Source organism: Elephas maximus, chromosome 11 (assembly GCF_024166365.1).
Source record: "Elephas maximus indicus isolate mEleMax1 chromosome 11, mEleMax1 primary haplotype, whole genome shotgun sequence".
NCBI classification, from domain to species: Eukaryota; Metazoa; Chordata; class Mammalia; order Proboscidea; family Elephantidae; genus Elephas; species Elephas maximus.
The window spans coordinates 59,407,893-59,430,049 of record NC_064829.1 but is presented as its reverse complement, the minus strand read 5'-3'; the positions used below and the strand labels follow the sequence as shown (position 1 = coordinate 59,430,049).

Here is a 22,157-nt window from a genome sequence, read left to right as displayed (position 1 = left end):
CAAATAATAACACATGTGAGGAATGTGCTTCTTAGTTCAAATATACAACACCAAATGGGCAACTTCTGCCCAAAAGCAAGACGAGAAGGCAGGAAGGGATAGGAACAGGATGAATGGACACAGAGAACCTGGGGTAGAAAGAGGATGAGTGCTGTCACAATTTGTGTATGAATTTTTGAATGAGAAATTAACTTGAGCTGTAAACTCTCAACTAAAGCACCATTTATATATATCTATATCCACATATGTCACTGAACTCCTCAAAAAAAAAAAAAAAAAAAAAGTGCGTCTTTCATGTTTCTATCCAAGCAGTGGAGGTAAATTTCAGTTCTGGGTCATGAGTGAGATTTTGCAGAGAATCCTTATAATCACAGTACACGTTTTTCTTCCCCAGCCTCCCCTGTGGCCCAGGTTCATTTATCTGCTTTTTAGTCATTCTAAGCACTGGATTAGTTCAGTACGTGGATTATGTCTTCCCAACTCTTATGCCCGCTCCTGGCAGATAGCCTATCTCTGGTTTTACTGAAGAGATTAAGGTAATTTTGGAGAATTGGACTTGCTCTTTCTCTCATATTTGTGCTGACTTATCTGCATCTCTGATGGTCTCCCAGTTGCAGACAAAGACGGGGTATCTCTCTTCCTCCTCTCTCAAGCCAACCCTGGCCCCTGGGCCCCCTGGTACCTCCCTTCCCCTCTTCCTATTCCACCTTTCACTACTTCTCCGCCCACATCCTAGGCCTCCCTCTCACCTGCTTTCCAGCAAGCCCAGGTGTTTTCTCTGTTTTGAAAAGTACACAAGAACACCCAGCCACCTTTGCTTGACCTTGCTGCCTCTTCTAGTCTATTTATTGCCATCCTTTTGCAGTAAAACATCTCGATTTCCTTTTTCCCACAACCACCCTTAGCTTTCGAATCTGGATTCCTTTTGCCACCACTCCATTGAAGTTGCATTCTCAGCGGTCACCCAAGCGCCGTTCTAGCCAAATCCAAAGAGGGGTTTTTTTCTCCCACTTCTTTTTGCCTCATCTTATTTTCTCAGTTTTCTCTCCCTTTATCCTCACCCACTCCCATTGTCTTTCAACCCTTCTCTCTGATCTACCTCTCCCTTGGGTTCTTCTTAGGCTTATGTTTGTCCACCTGTATCCTAATTGGAAGGAGCCCCAGTGGTGCAGCAGTTAAGCACTCAGTTGCTAACTGAAAGGTCGGCAGTTTGAACCCACCAGCTGCTCTGTGTGAGAAAGACGTGACAGTCTCCTTCCATAAAGATTTACCACCTTGGAACCTCTATGGGGATAGTTCTACTCTGTCCTATGGGGTTTCTGTGAGTCGGAATTGACTCAATGGCACTGGGTTTTTCATTTGGTGTCCTAATTGGATTTCCTAAAGTTGTTCATTGCATAGCTAAGAGCCTAAGCTTTGACCCTGGCCTGCGGAATTCTAACTGTTCCACTAATTAACTGCATGACCTTTCCCAAGGTCATCTCTCCATGCTTCCGTTTTCTCATGCTTAAAACGGTGATCATAATAAGAGTACTTAGCACATGTTTGTCGTAAGAACCGAACAAGATTATCTATGTAATATTGGCCACAGTGTTTGGCACATAGAAATCTTCAATAAATGCTATCTATTATTACCATATAAAAAAATTTTTTATTACCATAACAATAAGCTCATAGATCTTTGAAAACTTTTTTTCTCTGAAAGACCTATTACCCACATTATGCAACACAGGGCCAGACAGTAAATAAACCCCAGAACTAAATCCATTGCCATGGAGTTGCTTCCGGCTCATGGCAACCTCATGTATTACAGAGTACAACTGTTCTGGGTGGATTTGAACCCTCAACCCTTCTGTTAGTAGTGGAGTGTGAAAAATTTGTGCCACCCAGGGACCCCTGAACAGTAAATAATTGTTAATAAACAGATCATGTGGGTGGAGGGCCCCGGGGAAGGACGAATGATGGGGGGAGCGGGGATGGGAGGCTTTCAAATTTTGCAAGTGATTAAATACCTAGGGTTTTTATTTTTTAATCAATAAATCACTTAAAATGTTGAGAACTTAAATTGTTCCTTTTAGTACATACAGTGTTTTTTGAGCAGGAAGGGGCGGGAACCGTTAAAGCCCTAGTTGTTGGTGCAACAATCAGTCACAATGAGGCTGCTCGGCACAGAACACGGTGTCCCGTGAGATGAAAAGCTGCTCTAACAGGTTTATGGCAGGAAGCAGCTACAGCTGGGCGCACGGACTCCTGGAATGCGTCCACTGGGTGGTGCCGCCATCTAGTGGCAGCTCGAGGGAACGGTGCTGGGCACGGCCATTTCCTTTTGGTGCACGGAAAGAGCCTCAGGGTCGCGGTCCTTGGAAAGTGCGGGTGAGACTGTGGAAAGGAGGAGAGAATGGGGGAAAGCAGAGTACGGGGAGCCGGGGGCAGGAAAAACACCTCAGCACAGCCTGCGGAAGTAAAGGGCACAAAGGATGCTTGTGGCCACCTAGAGCAACCTTGTCAGTACCGTTCGAAGGTCATTCCCTCCCCCACCTCAGTACCATACAAACTGGATTTTTTCTCATATGATTCTCGCTTTTCAACACTCTATCCTGAACGGACCCTGCTTCACTTTCTGATTGCCCTTCTTCTATGTTAGGAGTGCAGGGCTAGGGAAATTCAGCCGAGTCATCACATTTGGCTGCCACCCGGAGTCTCCGGGACCTGGAGCCCCGCGGGCCGCCGCTCACCACGTGACAGCCACCGGCGGAGCCGCAGGTAAGGCGCAGGTGCAGCGGAGAAGCCCACGGTCGATCGGCCTGGGATTCCCAAATCCCTCCTGGAATGTCGCTTAGGGCACTGGTATCTGAGGGAGTCGAATCCTGTCTAAGAGTGTAGTTACCTGGTGATGTTCTCTTTGTCAAACTGAAGTGGGCAGCGTGGATCATGAAGCCCACTTTTTTACTTTTGTCTTTTTCGCAAACTACGTTTAATACATTAATAGGTGTCTTTTTTTTTTTTATTCATTAAGTTAGCAAAAAGTCAGATGGGAGGGGACTGAAGGTAAGATTTTGGTCCTTCAGACTGTTTACGCAGTCTTTCCTGACTTGGTACAGCACGCAAACTGTTGTCTAGGAACTGGATATAAAGCTGATAACATAGTGATTATAGGGGTCCTGGCGGCGAAGTGGTTAGTCCGCGGTCCACCGGAACCCACCAGCGGTTCCTCGGGAGAAAGATGTGACGGTCTGCTTCCATAAAGATTACAGCCTTGGAAATCCTGTGGGACTGTTCTACTCTGTCCTATAAATTGCTGTGAGTCGGTATCGACTAGAGGACAACGGGTTTAGTTTTTGTGGGGTTTAACCTAGTGATTCAAAGTATAGAATTTGTGTTCTCGAACCTTGGTCTGCCACTACTAGTTATACGTCTAAACAAAATAAAACCCACTGCTGTCCAGTCAATTCTGACTCATGCGTTACAGAGTGGAACTGTGCTCTGTAGGCCTTTCTTGGCTGTAAACTTTATGGATGTGGATCACCAGACGTTCCTTTGGAGCACTGCTGGGTGGGTTCAGACCACCAGCCTTTAGGTTAATAGTTCAGGGCAAATTTTGCGCCACGCAGGGATCTTCATGTGTCTTTGGGCGAGTCGTTTAGCATGACTCTAAAACCTAGTTTTTTCTTCTGTAAAATGGGGAATAATCAGACGTACTTAAAATTATTGTGCATAAGCATACGAGATAAGTGTATAGATCAGTGGCGGGCCAGAATTAGGAAAGGATGGTGTCAGCGGCATTTTTCACAGAGGGCCTAGAGAGCCACGGCTAACCTGGCAAGTTGGTTCAGTAGAGGCCAGTGGAAACAGCGTCTCCAGCAGTGTGTGTAGTTTTTAACATAGTGCCTACCTAACAAAAGTGTCTAATAAATGGTAATTAATATCATTGGCGTCTCTTGGGTGGTGCAATGGTTAACGCACTTGACTGCTAACCAAAAGGTTGGTGGTTTGAGTCTCCCAGAGGCGCCTCAGAAGAAAGGCCTGATGATGTATTTCTGAAAAACCAGCCACTGAAAATCATATGGAGTACAGTTCTAACTTGTTGCACATGGGGTCGCCAGGAGTTGGAATTGACATGGTGGCAGTTGGTTGGTTTATTAATATTATATCATTATAATGTCAGCATTCAAAATGTATCCATCAGGGTTCTCTAGAGAAATAGAATAAGATATGCGTGTATATGTGTGTGTGTATATATATATATCCAAACACCCACCCAGTGCCATCGATATACCGAGAGATATATGTGTATATATCTATATCAAGATTTATTTTAAGGAGTTGGTTCATTCGATCGTGGGGATTGGCAAGTCCAAAATCCACAGGGCAGGCCAGCAGGCTGGAAACTCAGAACTGGTGAGCTAGATAGAGGCGGGGCCCTGTGTGTCTTTCTCTGGCCACGTGCTTCCTGAATCTTCCACGCAGAGCCACTGAGCTCTCATTTACTTTGCCCTGCTGGAGAACCCTCTGTGACATTTACTTCTAGATTGACCTTACTAGGAAGTGACTAGGTTGGAGGCTTGGCTTCTTTAGCCTGGGGAAGTGCCTTGGACGGCTAAAGCCTAAAGCTGCTATACTAATGTTGCCAGAGAAGCCAGGCTTCAAGAGCAGAGTAGCGGGGTTGTTTTCCTTCCCAATGGAGAGAGGCTTCAGGCATGATTCTCTTAAGCCTCGGAACACAGGCACTAGCTGTTTTCTAGCGAGGCCTGTGCCCTCCTTGGTGAGCAGCCCCAGCTAGAGGAGCTTTGCTTCTTCTAAACTTCCTGTGCCAGTCGTCAGGCACCTGTCAGCTGGGATCCAGCGCACTCACCCCGAGGAGCGACAAGTCCCATGGAAAGAGGTTGTGTGAAGAAAACTCCCAGAGAGAAACAGCCAAGCATGTTTTTTGCCTCGATGTGAATTTTTAAATCCCTTTATTCTGGAAAGAAATGACAAAGTAATGCTGTGGTGTCTTTCTCTGCCTACAAGGTTTTCAAAGTGTGGTCCCCGGACCAGCAACATCCCGGTATCACCTGGGAGCTTGTTAGGGATGCAAATTATTGGCCTCTGCCCCTGATGTACAAAATCAGAAGCTCTGGGTATTGGGCCTAAGAGACTGGTTTGATGAGTCCTCCAGGTGATTCCAATACTGAAGTGATTAATGGGAAAGCCTATGGGAATGACTTCAAACAAGCAAGAGAATTTTGGTGAAGTCAGGTAACTGATGGGAAGAGAAGCTCTTGATAATTGGCGAGGGTGCAATTTTGAGTTTTTATTTTGCCCCCACCCCCATGAAGTAATGAGGGGAGGTCTGTTGGTCCGAGTGGAAGGAAGAATAGGGGCTGGAGAGTACAGTGAGGAGGTGTCTTCATGGACCCTTTCAGATAAGGGGTGCTTCTGGACTAAGATAAAAACCAGTTGCCATCAAGTTGATTCCAACTCACGCGACCCCACGTGTGTCAGAATAGATCTGTGCTCTACGGAGTTTTCAATGCCTGAATTTTTGGAAGTTGATTGCCAGGCCTTTCTTCCGAGGCATCTCTGAGTGGACTTAAACTTTTTGATTAGCAGCGGAATGTGTTAAAGGTTTATACCACGCAGAGCCTTCAGTTGTGGGTCCCAAATCAGGCCGTGGATCAGAATCACTTGGGGAGCTACATTTATTTATAATACATACTTTAAGTAATACTTGCACATGCTAAAATTAGAAAATATGTATCTTTAAAAACTGAGACAAGTAAGTCTCCCTCCTTTCTCACACCCTCAGTTTTCCACCTCAGGGGCAATCTTTGTTAAACTTTCTTGTGTATTCTCCTCTGTCCTATGCATATGCCAGCATATATATACATTTGTATTTCTCTCCTTAATTTTATTTTTGCACAAATGGTACCGTACTGGACACAATGTTCGGTTTTTTCACTCAACAGTACATTTTGGAGATCATGTTAGCACTGTAGACCTGGTTGATACTCTTTTTAATGACTTCATAGTAGTTATTCTATAGTTGTAACATGCATAGAACTTATTTATATTACAGTTACTAAAGACCAACGTGTTGTGCGTTACAGCGCTACCGTGATGATTCTTCAGGTGCATCTTTAAGCATATAATGTGCTAATGTATTTGCAGGATGAAAGAATTGTCGCGTGGTGGTGTATATGCATTTTAAAATTATGAGAGGTAATACCAAAGCCTTCTCCAAAAAGTAGTATCTATTTACATTCCTGGGGAGACTTAAAAACACAAAATTTCAGGCTACTCTATATTCAACTCAGGAGAGTGTAGGTGGGGCCCCAAAACCAAACCAAACCTGTTGTCATAGAGTCGATTCCAATTGATGGTGACCCCATGTGTCACAGAGTAGTATGGCTCAATTGTGTTTTTTTTATTTTTAATAATTTTATTTCTGTTGTTGTTGAGAATATATACAGCAAAACATACATGCATTCAACAGTTTCTACATGTACGATGCAGCGACATTGATTACATCCTTCTAGTTGTGCAGCCATTCTTACCCTCCTTCTCTGAGTTGTTCTTCCCCCATTAACATAAACTCACTGCCCCCTAAGGTCCTGTCTAATCTTTCAAGTTGGGGTTGTCAATTTGATCCCATATAGATAGTTTTTAAAGGAGCATAATGCTTAAGGCAGATGATTTCTACTAGTTAAGCTAAAATATTGTTTGGTTTTAAGATTTCAGGGGAGAGTTTTGGTTTACTTTTTTTTTTTTTAATTGTGTTTTAAGTGAAAGTTTACAAATCAAGTCAGTCTCTCATACAAAAATTTATATACATCTTACTATATACTCCTAGTTGCTCTCCCCCTAATGAGACAGCATACTCCACCCTGTATTCCCCGCGTGCATGCAGCCAGCTTCTGTCCCTCTCTGCCTTCTCATCTCCCCTACAGACAGGAGCTGCACACATAGTCTTATCTGTCTATTTGAGTCAAGAAGCTCACTCCTTACCAGTATCTTTTTCTATCTTTTAGTCCAGCCCAATCCCTGGTTCCAGTCTTGGGCTAACAGAAAGTCTGGGGACCATGACCTCCCAGGTCCTTCTAATCTCAGTCAGACCATTAAGTCTGGTCTTTTTACGAGAATTTGAGGTCTGCATCCCACTGCTCTCCTTCTATCAAGGATTCTCTGTTGTATTCCCTGTCAGGGCAGCCATCGGGTAGCTGGGCACCATCTAGTTCTTCTGATCTCAGGCTGATGTGGTCTCTGATTTATGAGGCTCTTTCTGTCTCTTGAGCTCATAATTACCTTATGTTTTTAGTGTTCTTCATTATCCTTTGCTCTAGGTAGGTTGAGACCAATTGTTGCATCTTAGATGGCCACTTGCTAGCATTTAAGACCCCAGATGCCACTCACCAAAGTGGGATGCAGAATGTTTTCTTAACAGATTATATTACGCCAATTGACTTAAATGTACCCTGAAACCATGGTCCCCAAACCCCCACCCCTGCTACTCTGGCCTTCGAAGCATTCAGTTTATTCAGGAAACTTCTTTGCTTTTGGTTTAGTCCAGTTGTGCTGACCTCTCCTGTATTGTGTGTTGTCTTTCCCGTGGTTTAACACTTAAAGATGATCTCACGGCAATAGTTTAAGCGGCTTATCCACCCTCCATGGCTTCAGGAAGTCAGAAATTATGAGAATCTGAAATTCTGTTCTATATTTTCCCCCTTTTGATCAAGATTCTTCTATAGAATTTTTGATCAAAATGTTGAATAATGGTAGCTGGGCACCAACCAGTTCTTCTGGTCTCGTGACAAAGGAGGCAGTTGTTCATGGAGGCAGTTAGCCACATATTCCACTTCCTTCTCCTGTTCCTGACTCTCCTTCTTCCTCTGTTGCTCCAGGCCAATAGAGACCAATGGTTGTGCCTTGAATGGCTGCTTACAAGCTTTTAAGACCCCAGCTTCTACAGAATGAACCAGGAGGTAGAACAAAAGCACTAGACACGTTATTAGGCTAGTTAACTGGGGTGTCCCATGAAACCATGACCCTAAAGCTCCAAACCAAAGAACCAAATCCCATGAAGTGTTTGTACCTAAGCAGCCTCAGCAGCTACTCTTTTTTCTTATCGTTGTTGTAAATGTATCTATCACACAACTTTTGCCAATTCAACTTTTTTCAGCTGTACAACCTATTGACAGCAATTACCTTAATCAGCTGTACAACACTACCCTTAATCAATGCGATTTTTCCATCACTGTTAATCCCCTCCCCCCCACCCCTAGTAGCCACTAATAAACTTTGGCCTCTATACCTTTGCCTTGTCTTTTTACATAAGTCAGGTCATGCAATGTTTGTCATTTTGTGATTGACTTAATTTACTCAGCATGATGTCTTCAAGCTCCATCCATACTGTTGCACGTGTCAAGACTGCATTTCTCCTGTGTATAAATGTACCACATTTTGTTTATCCATTCATCTGTTGATGGGCATTTAGGTTGTTTCCACTTTTTGGCTAATGTACCACATTTTGTTTATCCATTCATCTGTTGATGGGCATTTAGGTTGTTTCCACTTTTTGGCTACTGTGAATAGTGCTGCAATGAACACTGGTGAACAAGTCTCTGCTTTCAAGTCTTTTGGGTATATACTTAGGGGTGAAATCCCTGGGTCATATGTAGTTGTATTTTTAGTTTTTTGAGGAACTGCCACGGTGTTTTCTACAATGGCCATACCATTTTGCATTCTCAAAACAATGGAAAAAGTTCCAAATTCCCCACATCCTTGCTCCATAGGGTTTTCTTGGCTGTAGTCTTTATGGAAGCAGATCACCAGGTCTTTCTTCCATGGCATTGCCGGGTGGGTTCAAACTGCCAATCTTTAGGAATCTATATTTGATTTCTTTGGTGATTCTGATACTGGAAATTTGTAGAATGGTACTGAGGAACCAGAGGGCAAGAACCCCTCTCCCCCAAGTTGGTACTCTTCTTGGGCTGCCTTGAAATGCTGTTTATCTTTTCCCATGTCCTTACCAAGGAAACTCCGGTGGAGTAGTGGTTAAGTACTATGGCTGATAACCAAGAGGTTGGCAGTTCGAATCCACCAGGCTCTCCTTGGAAACTCTATCGGGCAGTTCTACTCTGTCCTATAGGGTTACTATGAGTTGGAATAGACTCGACGGCAGTGGGTGGGTCCTTACCAAGGTGAAAGTCTCCTTAAAGAAAGGCCTCAGGAATTCTGCTTCTTTCCATTTCTGCCCTGGCACTGTGCTTTGTATAATAACATTTGCTGATGGCAATAATTTGGGAGTGTGTTTGTGGGCTCATGTGATGATTTTGGTTTTTTTTAGTTCCATGGACCAAATACAGAGGAGAATCCTGGACCAACCCCTTCCCATCCTCACCTCCCAGCCCAAGAAGAAAAGGACACCAATGATGTCTTTTTTTTCCAAGGTTTGATTCAAAATATTGTGGACAAATGTCCCTTTCTAGCAGCCATTTTATAAGCTGTGGGCTTGCCTGGTCTCTGATTAGTTAGGCCCACTCCTCTGAGATTCCTTCTTCTGAAAAAATTTTTAAGTTTTATCTATTCATTCTTTTAAAAACACGCTTTATTTTTTAAAGCAGTTTTTTAGGATGACTGAAAAATTGTGCAGGAAATACAGAGAGTTGCCATATACTCCCCTTTCCCCACTGCACACCTTTTCTCTTGTTGTTAACACTTTGCAATGGTGTGGCACATTCGTTATAATTGATGAACCAGTACCAATACGTTATTAATAACTAAAGTCCATAGTTTCCATTAAGGTTCACTCTTTATGTTGTACAGTCTTGTAAAAAAAACCATTGCTATCGAGTCAATTCTGTCTCATAGCGACCCTATAGGATAGAGTAGAACTTCCCCATAGAGTTTCCAAGGAGCGCCTGGTGGATTCGAACTGCTAACCTTTTGGTTGGCAGCCATAGCTCATACAGTCTTATGGATCTTCACAAACACATAATGTCACATATCCGCCATTACAGTATCATACACAATCGTTTCACCACCCCGAAAATGCTCTGGGTCCCACCTGTTCATCCCTCACCCCCTCCCCCAGTCCCTGGCAACCACTGATCTTTTTGCTATGTTTTATCCTAGTTCTTTTAACTAGGATAAAATGTTTATAGTATAACAAGAAGATTAGTTGAAAGGAATTTAATTTGCCCCTAACTTAATAATAAAGATACAGAATAAATGGCAATTAATATTCAGAAATAATCATGAGGCTTGGTAGTCACCAAATCTCCTCATAGGGCTGTAGAGAGAGAGATCTGGGTCCAGTCTCCAGCCCCTCCACTTACTAAGCACATGGTTTATGAAGCTGAGAACTTTGTTCTGCTCTGAGCTCTCATGGCCTTGGTTCTGACTCTAGTACCCCCTGCCACTGAGTCATTCCGACTCATAGCAACCCTATGGGGTAAAGTAGAGCTGCCCCACAGGGTTTCCAAAGCTGTAATCTTTACGGAAGCAGACTGACACATCTTTCTCCTGCGGAGTGGCTGGTGGGCTCGAACTGCCAACCTTTTTGTTAACAGCCGAGTGCTTAACCACTGTGCCAACAGGGCTCCTTTTGATTCTAGCACATGCTGCCATATCCTGTGTCTGCAGAGCACCAGGGCCTTCCTGGTCTTAGTGTTCAGGTGCTCACTACAGTGAGTAATCCGACCCTTGCCCTGTGGTTACTTAGAGTTTAGTTCTTGAAGTACAGATTTCTGCATCAGACACACAGTTTCCGTTATCTCAATTTCTATTATCTTTGCATTTCTTTTCCTCAGACTAATTTCTCAGATTTCTGCATTCCGCCTTGAAATGTTTATGGATGTGCTGTGCTCATTGCATCCAATGTTGAGGGGTCGATCAAATGAGTCCTATTAACTGACCCTTGGGTTTAGCCACTTGATGGGGTGGGGGTGGGGGGACATTCACCTGATTGCAGAAGATTCGAGAGAGAATGAGAGGACAGAAAGTGGAGAAAACAAGTATAGACAATTTTTTCAAGGTGCTTAGCCAAAAGGTCAGCAGTTCTAATCCACCAGTCACTCCTTGGAAATCCTATGGGACAGTTCCACTCTGTCCTATAGGATCACTGTGAGTTGGAACTGACTCGACAGCAATTAGTTTGTTTTTTTGTTTATTCTTTTAGCTACCAAGTAGAGCAGAAATTTGGGGAGGAACTGGAGGAGGAAGTGGGGTCAAGGGTAACAGCATATCTCTAACTGTGGAAGAGATTCATATTCTCACTTCATATTAACACTTAGAAAAACAACAACCCTGATCTGGGCTGCCTTAACAAAGTCTCATAAACTGGGTAGCTTAAAAACGGACAAACAAAAAAAGCCGAGAAATGTATTATCTCACAGTTTTGGGAGCTAGAAGTCTGAAATTAAGGTGTCGGCAGGGCCGTGTTCTCTCTGAAGCCTCTAGGGGAAGATACTTCTATGCTTCTTGCTAGCTTTTGGCGGTTCCTGGCAATCCTTGGTGTTTCTTGGCTTGTAGATGCATCACTTCAACTTCTGCCTCCTTCATCACGTGGCCTTCTTTCTGTGTCTCTTCTGCTCTTACAAGGATACAAGAAACCAAAAAAACCAAACCCATTGCCATCAAGTCGATTCTGACTCATAGTGACCCCACAGAACAGAGTAGAACTGCCCCATAGAGTTTCAAGGAGTGCCTGGTGGATTCAAACTGCTGACCTTTTGGTTAGCAGCTGTAGCTCTTAACCACTACGCCACCAGGGTTTCCTATAATGATACAAGTCATATTGAATTAGTGCCCACCCTTACTCCAGCATGACCTCATGTCAGTTTAACTAAAACATCTTTAAAGACCCTGTTTCCAAACAAGGCCAAATTCACAGGTACCAGGGGTTAGGACTTCCGTGTATCTTTTTGGGGGGACACAATTCAACCTATAACCCACCTCTTCCTTTCAACATCTATCACACCCATAGCTGCTCCGAAGCATCTCTCTTCATAATTCCCCCAAACCATCAATTTCTTCATTATGTAGATCAGACCAATATATTTCCAACAAAATCAGCATCTTTAGGTGGAGAAAGAAGGAGTAAATTGGAGCAGGCAATCACAGGATTTTCTTTAGAGGGAGGGATTTGGCTTGGGGTTGAACGTGACTCTGAAGACCCCCAAATCAATGCATTTTTGACCCACCATATAGGTATCTGGGAAACTAAGGTTCCAGAAGCGGGAGCCTCTGAAGAACATGTTTTTCATCTTGGCAGAAAGAGCCCGGGACTCTAGTGCTAAAAAGCGTCACATGGCAATGAAAGGGCTGGGCACCCTGGCCTGTGAAGCCCCAGACAAGGTAGGAAAGACAGTGCCTTTGACAGTTTCTCTAACCTTCAAGGTGTGCCATCCCCAGGGCTGGGATTAGATATTGCACGTACTAGCTATCTATCGCTTCATGCCAAATTACTGTAAATTTAGCAGCTTAAAGCAACACATATTTATTATCCCCCAGTTTCTGTGGGTCAGGGGTCCAGGCATGGCTTAGTTGGGTTCTCTGCTCAAGGTCTCACAAGGTTGCAATTCAGGTCTTGGCTGGGCTCCATTTCTTTCTGAAACCGGAGGTCCTTTTCCAGGCTCACATGTTTGTTGGCAGAATTTAGTTCCCTCCAGTTGTAGGACTGAGGTCCTGGTTCCTTGCTGGCTATCAGCCAGGGGCTGCTCTGAGCCTAGAGATTACCACAGCTCCCTGCTTTATGGCCTGTGGCCCCTCACAGACCCACTTGCAACAAGGCAGGTACTTCTTCATGGCCAGCGGGAGTGTGCCTCTCACTCCTGTCAAGACAGTGGCAGTTTTAGGTTTACTGAAAAATCGTGACACCTCACCACCTTTGTCATATTCTATAGACTAGAAGCAAGTCACAGGTCCCATCCACATTCAAAGGGAGGAGATTATACAAGGTTGTGACTCATCGGAGGTCACCTTAGGGTCATCTTCCATGAATGGCTCATCAGCATTTCTCTTGCAAGACAAGACCCTGTAGATGAATGGAAGCATAGCATCTTAGGGTCATAACACCCCAGCATCACTGACCCGCCATAGGAATCAGAGCTGCAGGAAGGATTAACACACAGCTGGCCATTGCCCTTCTTGGTGAATTTAAGTGAGTTTCTAATGATTTATGCTTATTTAGTATAAAAATAATATACATTTAAACTGTTAAAAAACAAAGATGTCACTTTGAGGACTAAGGTGCGCTTAATCCAAGCCATAATATTTTCAATCATTTCATATGCATGTGAAAACTGGACAGTGAATAAGGAAGACCAAAAAAGAATTATGCCTTTGAATTATGGTGTTGGTGAAGAATATTGAATATACCATGGACTGCCATAAGAATGAACAAATCTGTCTTGGAAGAAGTACAGCCAAAATGCTCCTTAGAAGCAAGGATGGCGAGACTTCATCTCGTGTACTTTGGACATGTTATCATGAGGGACCAGTCCCTGGAGAAGGACATCATGCTTGGTAAAGTGGGGGGTAGTGAAAAAGAGGAAGCCCCTCAAGGAGATGGATTGACACAGTGGCTGCAACAATGCGTTCAAGCATAACGATGATTGTGCGGACAGCGCAGGACTGGACAGTGTTTCTTTCTGTTGTTCATAGGGTTTCTATGAGTCAGAACCAACTTGACGACACCTAACAACAATGGTAAAAGACGGTTTTCTCACTTCCTCCTTAAGCATCTGTCAACTTCAGTGACCATTTCATCTCTTCCTCACTATAAAGGTACCCAGTACTGCTCAGGTCCGTAGATCATTCAGGCTTGAAGTGCCCCTGCCCGGCCTCCCACCCAGAGGCCACACTTCAGACTCTTCTTTCTCTTCTCCCTCCATAACACTGAGTTGGACTCTGGCAAGACAAGACCCTGTAGATGAATGGAAGCACTTGTATTTTAATGAGAATTGTTGTGGCAGATCCCAAAGAAAGCATGGTCTCTGTCATGGATTGAATTGTGTCCCCTGAAAGTATCTGTCGACTTGGCTAGGACATGACTCCCTTGTATGATTGTCTACCATTTTATCTTCTGATGTGATTTCCCTGTGTGTTGTAAATCCTATCATTATGATGTAATAAGATGGATTAGTGGCAGTTATATTGATGAGGTTTACAACGTTAGGTAGTGTCTTAAGTCAATCTCTGTTGAGGTATAAAAGAGAGAAGTGAGCAGAGAGACATGGAGACTTCATAGCACCAAGAAATCGGTGCTGAGAGCAGAGCACACCCTTTGGACCTGAGGTTCCTGCACTGAGATGCTCCCAGACCAAGGGAAGACTGATGACAAGAACTTTCGTTCAGAGCCAACAGAGGGAGAAAGTCTTCCCCTGGAGCCGGCACCCTGAATTCAGATCTACCAGACTGTGAGAGAATAAACTTGTCTTTGATAAGACCATCCACTTGTGGTATTTCTGTTATAGCAGCACTAGATGACTAAGACAGTCTCTTAGTCCATATCCTAAGTTATTGGGAAATTAGAAGTGGAATTGTTTTTCGACCCCTGTGTAGTAATACTTTTCAATGCTACTAATGCTTTTCAAACCTTGATAACAGGTGAGAAAATATAAGAAAATTATCCTAGACCTGCTGGTGCATGGGTTATATGACCCTGTGAGTTCTGAAGTCATCCATGAGAGTATAAAGACACTGAGCATCATCCTGGGCAAGATCCAGGGGAAAGATTTGGGCTCCTTCTTCATTGACATCACCCTTCAGACCAGGACTTTATTAGATGATGTAAGTGAGAACAACCTGGAAAAATTCTGGGTTGTTGATATCAAAGTGGGGTTAGAAACGTGAGCCCTGGGTGGTGCATCACTCAGGGGACAAGGTCTGTATTATTCATCTATTTATTAAAGAATCTCATTGAGGGGGTTCTACAGTGCTGGGGGTCATCAAAGACATATGAAGATGTATAGGATTTCATCACTACTTTTTTTTTTCCTCAAGGAGTTTTCATTTTAATAGAGAAGGGAATACGTGTACACTTACGATAATGATGACGCCAATGTGTAGTCAATGCTCTCTTATAACAATAATAATAGTTAACATTCAATGAGTACTTACTGTATACCAGGTATGGTACTAGGTAACTCACATGGATGGATTGTCTCATATACCATATTTTTTATGCAAATAACATGTGCCTTCTACAATTGTTTGCCAACCATGCCCTCCCCCCATGAGATAGTTTTGTAAGTGTGCTAGTTTTTTTTACAGCAACATGTAAGAGAAAATTGGCATAATGAAGCTTATGAAAATACTTTTTGGGGGAGGGTGCGTGTGGCAAACAAACATGGAAGGCCTGCATTATTTGTGTAAAATACGATAATCCTCACAACAACCCTGTGAGGTAGGCACTATTGTGTCCTCACTTTATAGATGAGGAAACCAAGGCACAGAAGGTTTAGGTAACTTGTCCCAGGGGCAAGTAAGTGGATATGAAACCAGGCCCTCTGACTATAGGGTCTGCAGTCTTAACTACCAGGTGACAAGACAGGCTAAGTACCCACTGCACTCGACTTGATTCCGAATAATAGTGATCCTATAGGACAGAATAGAACTTCCCCATAGGATTTCCAAGGCTGTAAATCTTTATGGAAGCAGACTGCCACATCTTTCTCCCACGGAGCAGCTGGTGGGTTTGAACCACCAACCTTTTGGTTAGCAGATTCGAGCGCTTAACCACCGAGCAACCAGGGGTCCTCAGGCTAAATAGGTTACAGATAAAGGGCAAAAGGGGCTCAGGTGAAGGAGGGATTATTTCTAGATAAAGTGGAGGAAAGGCTTCTTGGAGAGGTTAGAGTTCTCACACAGCATTGAAAGATAGGTAGGAGTTCAGTAAATAGAAATGGAGAAAGCATTCACATTAGAGGAAATGAATGGCTGGGCAAAAAGTGCATTGATATGTTGTTCAGACTGAAACTGTGAAGACTCTGAGAGACCCTAATGGCAAGCTAAGAAGTTAGCCTACCACAGCTATATATATATATATATATATATTGCCATCGAGTCGATTCCAACTCATAATGACCCTATAAGACAGAGTAGAATTGCCCCATAGAGTTTCCAAGGAGTGCGTGGTGGATTCGAACGGCTGACCCTTTGGTTAGCAGCTGCAGCTCTTAACCAGTACACTACCAGGGTCTTTATATATATGTATACACACACACACACACATATATAGGCAGCATATATGTATATATAAGCATACATATACACACACAAGAAAATTAGGAAATAAAATATAAAATTAGGAACTTTTGTAAATATAAAATTAAGCATAGCTATTTGCTATACTTAAATGGGCCCTGTGATCTATTAAAAGGATTGCTTAACATATTTCAAATGACCAAAAGTACTTTTACAGTTCACTTAATGTGTAATTAGCACAAAAATCAAAGAACTACACAGCAAAACAAAGAACTAAACAGCCTCCCATATGACTGTGGGAATTAGATATGCCATAGTAACAAGGAAGCCCTGGTGGCGTAGTGGTTAAGAGCTATGGCTGCTACCCAAAAGGTCGGCAGTTTGAATCCACCAGGCACTCCTTGGAAACCAGATGGGGTAGTTCTGCTCTGTCCTATAGGGTCGCTATGAGTCAGAATCCACTCGATGGCAACGGGTTTGGTTTTTTTTTTTTGGTATAGATAACAAAAGGGGCAGTGGTGATTCTGTGGCACAATTATCACCTTCCCTCAGGTTTACCTGGAATGGATAGGACCAGGAAACATTGATATAAAAATCTCTGGACCAAAAGCCAAAAAACTGGGTTACTCACCTGATTCTCTGTTACCTGGCAGTGTGACTCTGGGCAAGTCACTTAAATGCCCCGGGGCCTCAGTCTCCTCACCTGGAAAGGGAGATATTTGGACCAGACAGCTCACCTTGGAGAGGGAGAAAGTCCTCAGCCTACTGACAAGTACTCAGGGACAAACCAGCCAAGCAGATGAAAAGAGAGACAGCTGGGAGGGTATTGAGGGAAGAAACATAATTATTACTTCCACTACAGATAGGAGAAACTCAGACCAAAAGTTAAAAGAGGTGACCCGGTGAAAATGCTGGGAGCGATAACCAGGGGGCTGGTCAAATGAATTATGATGCAGAAAAAAAAAAAAAGAAAGAAGAGAAAAACAATGAAAGCTCTCTTTATGTGTTGACATGGACAGAGCTCAAAAATAGATTGATGGAAAAATCAGGGCCCTTAAAGGGGTGTGGAATGCTTCCATTTATGTAAAAAAGTGGAAAAGGTATATGTAATAAATATAATATATATATTTTTTTCTTCTTAGTTTTTGGGAGGGATACACACAAAACTCACTACTTTGTAGGGAGGAAAATTTGGTAACAAGTGAAGAGGTGTAGGAAGGAGACTTACTTTTTCTTTAAACCCTTTTGATTCTTCTGAGTTTTGAACCATATAAATATTATGTCCACCAAACATTAAATAATGAACAAAAAGCGGGGAATCTCTTTGTGTGCTGGGGAAGAGGTTCATTAAACAATTTAGCCCCTCTCCCCTCTGCCAGCTCCCCCCACAGCTCAGGGATCTAGAGGGCCTGATGGCTCACCTTGTAATATACAACAAAGAACAGTTGGGTGTGATGTCCTCTGGTACAATTGCCTTTGGTAATGACCTAGGTTTTGCTGTGTTTTGTTGACGGGGGACCCACAGGAGAACGACAGCCTGAGATATTTGGCCTTTGTTTTGTTTGGACAATTGGCTGCCTTTGCTGGGAGGAAATGGAAGAAATTTTTCACCACTCAGGTTAAGCAGACACGAGATTCCTTCCTGATCCATTTACGGGATAGAAATCCTCAGGTTGCCAAGGTAAGACCCCTTGACCATGACTCACCAAGCCACTGCATGGAATCTCCATGCTATCCATCAAGGGGCCTGTGGTGCAGCCATGTAGAACGGGGATCCAAATCCTTCAGATTCCTGCCAGGACGGTTCTAGACATGGTGTATTCATGCGAATCCTGCAAAAGGCACCTCCTTGAAGTGTAAACTTTCTCTGACCAAGAGTGTTATCTTCCATTTGTTCCAGTCCCAACAGGGCTAGATAAGCTCAGGTTAGTGGAGGGTGGGACCAGAGAGAAACCAACCAAACAAACAAACAAAAAACCCCAAACTTGTCGTGACTTCTGGAGCCCTGGTGGCACAGTGGTTAAGAGCTTGGCTGCTAACCAAAAGGTCAGCAGTTAGAATCCACCAGCCGCTCCTTGGAAACCCTGTGCGGCAGTTCTACTCTGTCCTATAGGGTCACTATGAGTTGGAAGAGATTCGATGGCAGTGGGTTTAATGACTCCTTGTTTTTAGTGACCCTATGGAAACCCTAGTAGCGTAGTGGTTAAGTGCTACAGCTGCTAACCAAGAGGTCGGCAGTTCGAATCCGCCAGGCACTCCTTGGAAACTCTATGGGGCAGCTCTACTCAGTCCTACAGGGCCGCTATGAGTCAGAATCCACTAGACGACAGTGGGTTTAGTGACCCTGTGGAAACCGTGGTGGGTGGTGGTTAAGTGCTAAGGCAGTGAATCAAAGAAGTCAGTGGTTTGAATCCACCCGGCGCTCTTTGGAAACTCTATGGGGCAGTTCTTCTTTGTTCTGTAGGGTCACTATGAGTCAGAATCGACTCGACGGCAACAGGTTGTTTTTTTTTTTTTTTTTTTTGTAAGTGACCCTATAGGACAGAGAACTGCTCCATGTGGTTTCCCAGGCTGTAATCTCTATGGAAGCAAACTGCCACATCTTTCTTCCGAGGAGCAGGTGATGGGTTCCAACTACTGAGAGCTTTAGCCACTGTGCCACCAGGGCTCCTCAGGGGCAGAGAGGTACAGGTTTAATTTGGGGAAGCAGCCCATGTAATGAGGATATTTATTCATGCCCAATTAGCTTTTGTCACAGTGCCAAGCATAGATTTCCAGCCCCTGGCTTTTCAAATCCCTATGGAGTTTTTGTTTTATTCTTGGAGAAAATTTATCCTACCAGTGTTAGATCAAACTCAGGCCTGCTTCGGAGTGGGATGGGGTGAGTGCTTCAAAACCAAGGCTTAAGCTCTTTAAATACATTCTTTGTTTCATTGGGTGCAAAGGATTTCACCAAACCACTTGTTTTCTTTAAGTTAGCGTGAAGAAAGGAAGGGAGGGAGAAAAAGGAGAGAGGGAGGTTGAACTATTGGAGTCCGGTGCTAATTTTCATGAGATAATAACAAAAACCAACCAACTAATGTCCAGTCAGTCCCAGCTTATGGCGACCACGTGTGTCACAGTAGAACTGTGCTTCGTAGGGTTTTCAGTGGTTGATGTTTTGGGAAGTAGATCACCAGGCCTTTCTTCTAAGGTACCCCTGGGTTAGCAGCCAAGCATGTTAACCGTTTTGTACCACCCAGGGACTCCATCTGCAACAATAATAATTAATAACAAGGGATGTGGTAAACTATAAAGTTATGCCCTCCCTGCCAGCCTCTAAATTATAGACATGGCCATTTTATAAGCATATGTCCTTGGACGTACCTGGAAGTTCATTTCACATCTTCCATGGCTCCCAGCCCACAGGTTGGGTGCAATGCTCTGGGATAGCCATCCTTGCTCAGGATTGTGTTGTTGAGTTGTTGTATGCTAGCAAGTCGATATTGACTTGTAGTGACCCTATAGGATGAAATAGAACTGCCCCATAAAGTTTCCTAGGCTGTAATCTTTATGGAAGCAGACTGCCAGGTCTTTTTCCCCCAAGGAATAGTTGGTAAGTTTGGATTGCTGACCTTTGGTTAGCAGCCAAGAGCTTAACCACTGTACCACCAGGGTTCCTTGCTTGGGATTATAGAACTCTCTAATATTTTTGACAATAAGATGGTAGCATTATTTTTCCCAGGCTTGCAAAACAACTTTTCGAGCTTGTTCCCCATACCTGAGACTAACGAGGGAGTACAGCTTCCAGAGCGAAGAAGAACAAAGGAACCCTAAACTCTGCCGGCAGCTGGTAAGTGAGCAAGAGAAGGAGAGGGTTCTTTCTTGAGTCCCCTGTGCTCCTGAGGGAAACCCTGGTGGTGTAGTGGTTAAGTGCTACGGCTGCTCACCAATGGGTCAGCAGTTCAAATCCACCAGGCGCTCCGTGGAAACTCTATGGGGCCGTTTTACTCTGTCCTGTAGGGTCTCTGTGAGTCAGAATCAACTCCACGACACTGGGATTGATTTGGTTTTGGGTCCTCCTGGGTGATTTACGTGGAACACATTAGCACACCAGGGAGTTACCCCATAAAATGACTCTGACTCGGGCCAATTATATTCCAATTCTAATTGACCCATAATGCAATGTAAATGGAGGGTGATGCACAAACTGTATTGGCAGTTCCAGTTCAGATTATTAGGTGAGAGCAGGTCACGATGCTGCCATTTCTCATTTGTCTGAAGACTAAACTGATGGTTTATCCTTATGCTTTGGATCTGACATCTATCTACTAGTTATATAGTCAAGGAGTTTTATGGAGTCCTTCCCTCACATGTACCTTTGCTAATTTCTTTCAGAGCCACTACCATCCAGAGCTCCTGCAGTTCTTCTACGCAAATAAAATTCTGTGAACACAGAGCAGCAGGGATCTGGGTCCACGTGGGCTCATTGCTGAGGATCTTGTATTCCTTCTCCTTTAATTCACTGGAGGCCTCGTCTGCTTGCTTTTTGTAGTTATGATAGAAAAGTGGATATTAGGAGAACAATTGATGACACAAATATACTGTGGAAGTGCATAATTATATCCCAGGTAAAATTATGAATTGCTTTTGTATATCTCATTTTCTCTTCATGCTATTTCGATGAGAAGGTACATACTTTCTTTAATACATTTAAAATATTTGTAGAGTCAGCCCTTGTTTCTCAGCGCCTTCCTTCTTCAGTTCATCTGTCACTTATCTGTTATTTTAAATATCCAATTTCTGAGGATTAAGAGAATAATTACTACCTTAAGTTTTTTTTGTTAATCTGCTATTGATTGCAAATTGTTTTCTTTGCTTGCCAAGACCCATTTTCATTATTAAAGTTAGCCAAAGTACCAAGAAGGTGGTTTGGAGGGGTATCTTTAGCTCCTCATGGTGTTCAACAGTCACCTCCACGGTCAACTCAAACAAGAATTAATAAAAAGGAAAAAAAAACTATAAAGCATGTGTTGAAATCCTCAGGCTGATGGTAATTTACAGCATAATAATGATAAGTAGCATTCGTTCAGTACGTTTACAATTTATTGGGCACTGTCTGCTTTGTAAATATTATTTAATACCACAAGCCCGTGGGATGGGTACTATTTTATTTTTTATAGATGAGGAAACTAAGGCACAAGGAGGTTAAGTGCTTGCCCAAGAGAACACAGTAAATGGTAGGGCCATAATTCAAACTCTTATGGTCTGACAGCTAGAAACCACATTCAACCACCAGGCTACATTGCCTTTTTATGGAATACTTGGTGGATGGTTAGAAAGGCTAAAAAAATTCCAGCTTCTTTCTTATATAAAATTTAGTTAACTTTTGCTTTCATATGGACTAAGTGTACATATTTAATAATGTAATTTATATAAGCTAAGTATATATTTTATTAATAATATATGGTTATTATGTCAATATTTTTACATTCAATTCTAGTTATATAAGGGATCACATAATTCTTATAAAAAGTTTCAAGAAAAATCTCTTAGTCCCTGCTAACCTCCTTCCAACCAGATTGCTTCCCAAGCTTCTTCTGTAGAAATTCAGATGGCTGCCACTGAACTTGGTACGGTCCAGGTCACACCTGGACCACTACTGAGCCCAGTTTAGGAAATGGAAGGATCACCAAGGATTGAAAACGCAAGAAGGACATAAAAGCTACAGGGAGATCTTAAATGTCATTCTGAGGACCAGGGATAGTGGGAACTTTTTCTGCCCTAAACCCTAAAAAAAAAACCCTAGCTGTCCATAAATAGGGTCAAAATGTGTAATACACAAGAGGGGTTGCAGTGTATCACAGGAGGGCCCAAGGATGTAGGAGATGGCAGAAGGGGCAACAGTAACCCGGCATTAATGAGTTTTCTTTATTCTGATTTTGAAGGTGGGGTGCATGACAGTAGGGGTTTTCAGGAGTAACACAGAC

At 43.2% G+C, this 22,157-nt stretch overlaps 1 protein-coding gene across 6 annotated transcripts; it reads left to right on the top strand.

The window, feature by feature from the left end:
- The first annotated feature begins 2,304 nt into the window (after positions 1–2,304).
- Positions 2,305–20,793, top strand: MRO (maestro). Of its 6 annotated transcripts, none has more exons than XM_049900635.1 (8): positions 2,308–2,373; positions 2,645–2,763; positions 9,326–9,428; positions 12,190–12,336; positions 14,590–14,772; positions 17,714–17,869; positions 19,913–20,020; positions 20,566–20,793. In XM_049900635.1, the coding sequence occupies exons 3-8, from the start codon at positions 9,330–9,332 to the stop codon at positions 20,617–20,619; spliced, it is 747 nt and encodes a 248-aa protein (XP_049756592.1). In that variant the 5' UTR covers positions 2,308–2,373; positions 2,645–2,763; positions 9,326–9,329; the 3' UTR covers positions 20,620–20,793. The 6 variants fall into 6 exon arrangements, with proteins under 6 accessions (XP_049756594.1, XP_049756592.1, XP_049756590.1 ...); XM_049900633.1 differs by lacking the exon at positions 2,308–2,373 and adding an exon at positions 2,380–2,521; XM_049900636.1 differs by lacking the exon at positions 2,308–2,373 and adding an exon at positions 2,429–2,504.
- Positions 20,794–22,157: the final 1,364 nt, after the last annotated feature.

Bases quoted from the DNA above. Each gene is read 5' to 3' on its own strand.
- MRO (XM_049900633.1), top strand. From the start codon at position 2,399: ATGGGGGAAAGCAGAGTACGGGGAGCCGGGGGCAGGAAAAACACCTCA. The intron at 12,337-14,589 runs GTAGGAAAGACA...CCTTGATAACAG, and splicing joins CCTGTGAAGCCCCAGACAAG to GTGAGAAAATATAAGAAAAT. The intron at 14,773-17,713 runs GTAAGTGAGAAC...GGGGACCCACAG, and splicing joins CCAGGACTTTATTAGATGAT to GAGAACGACAGCCTGAGATA.